This window comes from Bactrocera latifrons, unplaced genomic scaffold (genome assembly GCF_001853355.1).
Source record: "Bactrocera latifrons isolate USDA-ARS-PBARC rearing strain unplaced genomic scaffold, ASM185335v1 scaffold_402, whole genome shotgun sequence".
Lineage (NCBI taxonomy): Eukaryota > Metazoa > Arthropoda > Insecta > Diptera > Tephritidae > Bactrocera > Bactrocera latifrons.
In genome coordinates this window covers 190,864-198,444 of record NW_017537049.1, presented here as the reverse complement: position 1 = coordinate 198,444, position 7,581 = coordinate 190,864, and the positions used below count along the sequence as shown (strand labels likewise).

At 37.7% G+C, this 7,581-nt stretch overlaps 1 protein-coding gene across 1 annotated transcript in view; it reads right to left on the bottom strand.

Moving 5' to 3' along the window:
- Positions 1-3,285: 3,285 nt before the first annotated feature.
- Positions 3,286-7,581, bottom strand: part of LOC108972541 (trifunctional enzyme subunit alpha, mitochondrial) — a 17,191-nt gene continuing 12,895 nt past the window's right edge. The window contains exons 4-5 of the mRNA XM_018939167.1: positions 4,662-4,797; positions 3,286-4,530 (exon numbers count right to left, since the gene is read on the bottom strand). Coding sequence (XP_018794712.1) covers positions 4,027-4,530; positions 4,662-4,797 — 640 coding nt within the window. The 3' untranslated portion in view covers positions 3,286-4,026. The remainder of the gene's footprint in view (positions 4,531-4,661; positions 4,798-7,581) is intronic.

Genomic DNA, 7,581 nt, shown 5'->3' with positions numbered 1-7,581 from the left:
ATACATACTATATAAAACTAGGCAAAATGTTCGTCTAGGGGGCCCAGGAAGTTAAAATGAGTTAAGCATCCCCCTCTACCCTGTAAAACTAGCGCATCCTAATAAAACCGCGCAATTCACCACAGTTGATGACCCTACCGCACAGATCCACACATCTGTACACCTATCTGTATACCCATTCAATAAAAAGGATGGACAACGGGAAAGCAGATTTATTCGCTCTAAACAATTCGTCAAACACTATCCGCACATCAACATTCGTCTACAAGGCATTATATTCTACACTGCGCCGCGTCAACATACGTTCCGATTATAATTAATTATGAATTTCACCGATTCTGAGTGCTACGTTAGCTCGAGTCATCAGCGCTACATCGATCCATCAGTAACCACCGGGCTACATTCGCAAAAAACATAATTTCGCGGTCCTGAAACTGGACCGTCTCTTCGACTTTCTATTGATAATCTTTTTACATGTTTATATTTGCCATTTATATTATACTTTACATATTTTGTTATCTGCTAAATTAAACCGAATTTAAACATAAATTGAACTTGCAGTCTTTTATTAACATAAAGTGGCCGTGAGTGAATAATTTTAAATCAGCTATTGGTTATACTTTAAACACTCGTAATATAATATGACACCACTAAATCGCTGAAAGTGCGACAGGTGTAGTGGCAACCTGTGGGAAGCGCAGTGTCAGCAGCTTCATACCCGTTGCAGTGGCAAACATACGTCTAGAGTTAAGTATAATTAATTGCAAACTGTAGTTCTTTAGTGAAACTCAATAAAGGAGCATAGCTCCAAGAAAATATTTTTTTTTATAAAAATAACAATAGTTTTTTAACTTATATACATTATATATGTAGTACATCCCCCCAGTTACATGTTGCCCTACAGGAAATTGAGCTCCCGTTGAGATACACCGATTGGTAAATCAACAAAAGTGGACGAACCACCGATATGAGTAAGCTTTGGTATACTGTCAAAGTTTTGTCTAATCCGACGAGACATGATGACCAAGTTGAAATTCAGTTCAATGGCCATATCCTTCGGTAGACAAAACCAAACGATGTGTCACCGGACGGCTGCGCTAAATGCCAAAAGACTCCGCACCACTTACTTTCACTGATGAGAAGGTTCAGAATATCATCAATAAGGCAATATCATCTAAATCCATGGGCCCTGATGGCCCGCTACACGCTACCTGCACCGATTCCCTCCGACATCTTCGAGCCATCGGTGTACCACCTCAGCGTGCTGTCCCTAAACAGCTGTTCGAGATTGGAGTCATTCCACTCATCCTTGCTGACGAGGGTTACCCTGAACTTTTTCTCGAAGTTGACTATTTTGGTAGTACTGTCTTTCGGGAGGAGATCTATTGGTATATTGCCACTATTGCAGACACTGGCCAGTCACCGCAGCTTCGATGGTCTTTACTGAAGTCTGCGACGCTATTGAAGCCCAGGCCACCGCCCCGTACATGATTATTGGTCACACATTCATTGTGTACAGCCACCTAACAATCCTTGGATTACAGCCCCAGGACTTGCCTGTCAGCCGATTGCACACCATTAAAGCTCTTGTTGCTTTGACCAGGGTCTGGTTTACATGCTGCTTCCACCGCAAGGTGGAGTCTAACGTGAGACCGAGGTATTTGACTTTGTTGGTCGTCTCTATCTCTCTGCTACTAAGTGTGAGATTCCTGAGGCCGGGTAGCGACCTGTGTCTCGTAAACGGGACTATTGTCATCTTGGGGGGGTTGATACTTAGTTCAGCCTCCCTACACCACCCCTTTGCCAGTTTGGACCTCTTTGTATCAGGTCACAGACAGTGCCCTCATATTTACCTCCAGCTATAATTACAATGTCGTCCGCATACCCTTGGCAGCGGATACATTGTCCGTTAGCATTGCTAACAGATCGTCTACGATCAGACTCCATAACAGGGATGATAACACCTGTGGGCAGCCTCTTGTGCCGAAACGAATTATTTCGTCACCTACTGTGGTCTCAGCCACTCTGGTGTGCAGTACGGCCTCTATCCATCTGCGCACCTGTGCTGCCACATTTCTTTTCTCCAGTGCCCTGGCTACGTTTCTATGAGACTTGTTATCAAAGGCATCTTCGATATCCAAGAACGCGCAAAGCATCACCTCTCCATTTTCCAGTGAACTCTCTATCTCGGAGGTTAACTGGTACAGAGCAGTGCTGGTAGATCTGGTCGCTCTGTAAGCATGCTSAGCCGCATGGGGGTGATCTCTTCAGCACTTTCGTCCTTATTTCCTGGTCAACGGTCTTCTCCATGTTTTTTATTACGAAGGACGTTAGACTGATTGGCCTGAAATATTTGGCCAATGAGTAATCCTTCCTTCCTACTTTGGGTATGAAGATTACCTTTGCTGTCCTCCATGTTTCGGGGAAGTACGCCATTGCGAGGCTTTCTCTCAGCAGCCGAATCAGGTGAAAAAAAACCAGTAAAAACTGCTCCCCCTGCTGTAGCAGCGCTGGAAAGATGCCATCCACTCCCGGAGACTTGAATCTTTCGAACGAGGCCATTGCTCACCGGATCGAGTCCGCTATGTATAATCGTTGATCCACCACAGCACTTCATCAACGCCCAGATAGTTCGTGGCCTTAACCAGAAACCACCCTGTGAGAGTACGACCCTCGTAGCCTTGGACTTTGTCAGAAGCCTTTGGCATAGTTATTACGCTTACTCCAGGACTGAAGAGGTGAACCATGAACTACATAAGCGGTCGTCAATACTCCATACTGTTTCTAGGAAAAAAATCAAGATTGAGAAGAATTATTGTCTAACTTCTATACCTGGAAACTCCCACAGCCACTAGAGGACGTTTCTATAACCTCGTACGCTAATGATTGCACAATATTAAGTCGGGGAATGGAATCGATGACAACTGTTCAAAGGAAAACGCACTGAACTTGACATTCTCCCTCCAAGACCAATATTTAGCAACTGGACTAAGGAGTACAAACTTAGCCTTAATATTGCAGTCAATAGCGTCAAAATTCCGACTGTCAACAATCTTAAGATTTTAGGTGTAACTTTTGATGGTCTATGCTCTTTCATATCTCATATGACCGCGATTATCGCCAAAATTCAGAAACGTTGTTGGCAACTATATTGATACCCTAATAATGTGATACAAACACTTAAATAAAACAACAAAATTGTAAGGAATGTTTTTCTTCCAATATATAACAATTGTACGTATTTACATAACACCACTCCAAAAATAGGGAGAAAACTAGGTAAAGTAAACTTTAAAGACTTTTATTTAAATATGTAAACGAACATACAAATAATAAAATACAATTTTGACTCTAATTGTAGTATTCTAGCCTACAGGCTCTTTTTTAGCAATTATTTAATAATTATTCATGGCCATTCTGTAAAAAAAACTAACTTAACTTCGACTTTCAATTTTCGACGATCGCATCGCAAAATAATAGTTTCGAAAAAATCGCTTTTAAAGCTTTAAGTTAGATCTAAAGCAGTCGAGTTACAATAAAAATATAGCGGTCTTTACTTTGATAATAACTTCAATTTTAAGAAATCCTTCTAACGAGATATTTTGGAACATCTTTAAAATAGGAATAAGTACAAAAAAATATTTATTTTAAAATGTTAGACTAGAACAGTCCGTTAAGAATCAAATGCTCATATTAAAACATTATGTTTAAAATTGCATAAAGTTTTCGAAACAAATTTAAAGGTAGAAAAAATTAATATACGTACAAAAATTTAAAACAGACTTTCATTTTAGTTGTAAATGAGAAGTTATAAAATAGAAGCTTTGACCTCACATACCCTCTTACCCCTTCAGATAACAAAATTTATGTGAGTTCTTATATTCTCTTATACTAGAGCATATTTTACGATTTATTTACGAATATATTTTAAACTTAATAAGTAAAAAAATTATTATTCTACAGACAATAATGTTGCTTTTTCCATATAGAGATAAAGGTTTCTTATGTGCAAGTTAGTATGCTRTTTTATAATTTAGACGATCCAGCGTTTGGATAGAATTTCTTCGAAGAATCTTTCGCCATATCCACCAAGGTTTGTGCAGGTTTAAATGCGATGCCATACAAATCAGCATATGACTTCATGTTTTCTACTAATTTTGATGCTGTGTAATGATCAACCCAACGGAATGGTCCTCCTGAGAAAGGTGGAAATCCTAAACCAAATACAGCACCAATATCACCTTCTAAAGGATTATCCAAAATGCCTTCTTCTAAGCAGAGAACAGCTTCATTCACAAAACGCGCTACCATTCGTATAGTTAAATCTTCTGTTGTATTTGCTCCCTTTGAGACAAGAGAATATTTCTCTTTTACAATGGTAAGGAAATCCATATTTACAGGCCGACTGCCCTTTCCTTTAGTTCCATCGTATATAAATATGCCCTTCCCGGATTTCCTACCTAAAAATCCCGCTAGAACTAAATCTTGCAACAAATTTAAATTTCCTCCACTAAACCGTTCTCCGAATGCCTACAAAATGCATAAAGTAAAATAAATATTTTATATTTGCGCATATTTTTCAGATTAATATAATACATAAAATTAAAATTGACTTGAATGTAAACATAAATTTTAATAAATTAATTTTCATTGTAACTTACTTTGGCTAAATCGAAAGCAATGTGAGCACCTACATCAATTCCAACTTCATCAAATAATGTAGCAGCGCCTACTGGAAAACCAAATAGTTTTGTTAAATTGTCAAGTTCAGTTGGTTCCACGCCCTCCTGCATAAGCCTATAAATTCATAAAATATGTAGCAATTCATTTACACAACAGCAACTAATTAACAACGACATATGAAAGATATATCTTAATTTTTTATCTGCGTGTTTAATTTTGAAACTTAGCCCTAATTAACAACGCTTTATTTGTTACCCTTTCGAATAAAGGCGATATTTTCTTTTGCAGAACCATTATTGTCGATTACCGCTTGATATCAGCGTGGCATTTGCTCCCTAATTTTTTGTTAAATGTCCTGTCATGAAAACATTGCTATGTGCGTAAACTGTGTGTTTCGGGTCATTATCCGACTAGTAGATCCATGTTACGGTCATGCTACCATTAGCAAATGGCAGAATGACGTCGTTAATAATGGATACGGACTTTCATCGTTCCATTTGCCCATCAGTTTTGAATATGGGTCCGATACCACGTCATAACAATGCACCTAAAACATTATATTGCTGCCACCATACTTCAGTGTTTCTTAATATAACCCATTCCCATCTGAACACACTCTGTTTATATTTGTTTCGCCGAAAAACAGTACCTTTATCATTCACTTTTTATAAAATGGCGGTATTTTAAAGCGATCTCCAAACGATTTTTTTTTTCGGAAATTCTATAATGTATGTATAAGTTAGTGGATCGACCCTCATTTCATCTCCCCTAAAGGCATCATTGAATGATTATTCATTATTATCATTCATAATCAAATTACGCTTAGCTGTAGTAATTTTAAAAGAAGATCATATATGTAAATGACACCCTACAACAACAATTAGCAATTGATACTGTCCGAACATTTGTTGCGGATGACCTTCATTGAAAAGGTATGATAATGGCATGCTGCGTTGGAAAGTTTGCACACGGCACGCTAAGCGACATCAACTTGCGGTAACTAAATCTATGGAAAGCGTCCGCTGATCGCATACCTGACACCATCAACAACAACTTGTTTTTTCCCACTTGGTATTTGCCTAGGCTTGGTAGGCTTAGTTTAAAAAAAAAAAAAAAAAAAAATTTGTATCGAATCGAAAAAAGAATCAGAATAAATGTGATTGCCGAAGTGAACAAGACTTTGATTTTTTTAATTGGCGCCCAACGTGGGGCCTGCCGTAAATAAGCAATATCATACTTCATTGTAAGCAGATTCTCCAACAAGGATAATTTCAAATCGAAAGATAGCCCGGCAGGCTAAGGACCTCATCAACGAATTGAAAAATTATTAAGGAATTATAAAATTTCAAAGGCTTAACGATCCTCCTCAATCCTCCTCGCTTCAATCATCAGATCTCAACATACCCAGGAATTTTCATAAAGAATACTTGTAAGTAATTATTCAAGATTATTTCTTGTGGTGATTAAGTGTTATTATTAGTGAAAAATTTCAATATCAAAGCGCAAATTTAAAAATAAATTTAATTTTSTTTGGCATCTAAGTATTTCCTTCTTTGAATTTGATTTTTTCGTTTCTTTATAAAAATTGCTGAAACCATAGTAATTTGTCCTGTAAAGAGTTTGAATTATTTTCACCCACGTCCTTGCTTAAGGAGTGCCTTTTTAAAGGGCATACGGTTTCGGTTTGAAATAAGAAAATTTTGTTTTATAAGTTACGTGATTAAAAATGAGTGTTACGCGTGAACAAGTAATAGAAATAGTGAAAAAAATGCAATGAAGAAATTAAGCAGGGATTGGCAGAGCAAATTTGCCGCCTTTCTCAAGCTCTTGACCGGCTAATTCCAACTAGCGGAGAACCTTACTTACCGGTAAACACTGATCCTACAATTAGTTCAGATAATTTAAGTTTAGATTTAATAAAATCCCTCCCAGAATTTAAAGGGGAAGCTTCAGCGTATCCTGCTTGGCGCACTGCAGCTCATTTTGCTATGGGCTATTATAAAGAACATTCAGAAAAATATTATGTCGCTATGGGAATTTTCAGAAATAAAATTACAGATTCAGCTAATATATCCCTTTCTTCCTTTAACACGGTTCTTAATTTTAAGGCAATAATCGCAAGGTTGGATCAGACATACGCGGATAAGAGACCGTTGTATGTTTTAGAAAATGAATTAAGTATTTTGAGGCAAGGCTGATTGCTGAATATTACGATACAGTTGATAAACAACTGACGCTAATTATTAATAAGCAAATTATGTCCCATAATGGTAACTCTGAAGTTGTCGCTGCTCTCAATGACAGAGCAAGGGAAAACGCACTTCGTGTATTCGTTTCGGGTCTTCGTAGACCATTATGTGACATACTCTTTTCCACCAGGCCAAAGGACCTTCTAACTGCGCTTGCAGTTGCTCAGGAGCTTGAAACTAGCCACAAAAGGTACGATTTTGCGCGTATATTTGCCATAGAAAATTCGCAGACGCCGAATATTCCTGTTACATCTCAGGGCAGTCAGCTTTTTTTTTAGGAATCAGCTAAATCATCGCACTTATTCAAATCATAACAATAGACCAACTCCTATGGAAGTCGATCGTAGTATCCCTTCTACTCGGCAACATGCGAATCCTTACACCAACAATGCTCTTCAAAAGCGAGACAGCAACCATTTGCCCAACCCAAATCCTCCCACAACAGAATCCAATCATTCAAGCTTAAATCAATCAATGGCGTCAATCTGATTGATAAACAATGTTTAAAAAATGTCCTAGATTCTACCTCTACTTTTTATTTACTAACAAATTTAAAAACGTTTGATGGTATCATTGGATATGAATTTTTGAAAAAAATTAACTCTATAATTGATATAGAGAGGGGATACTTATTTTACCGCAATGGCCA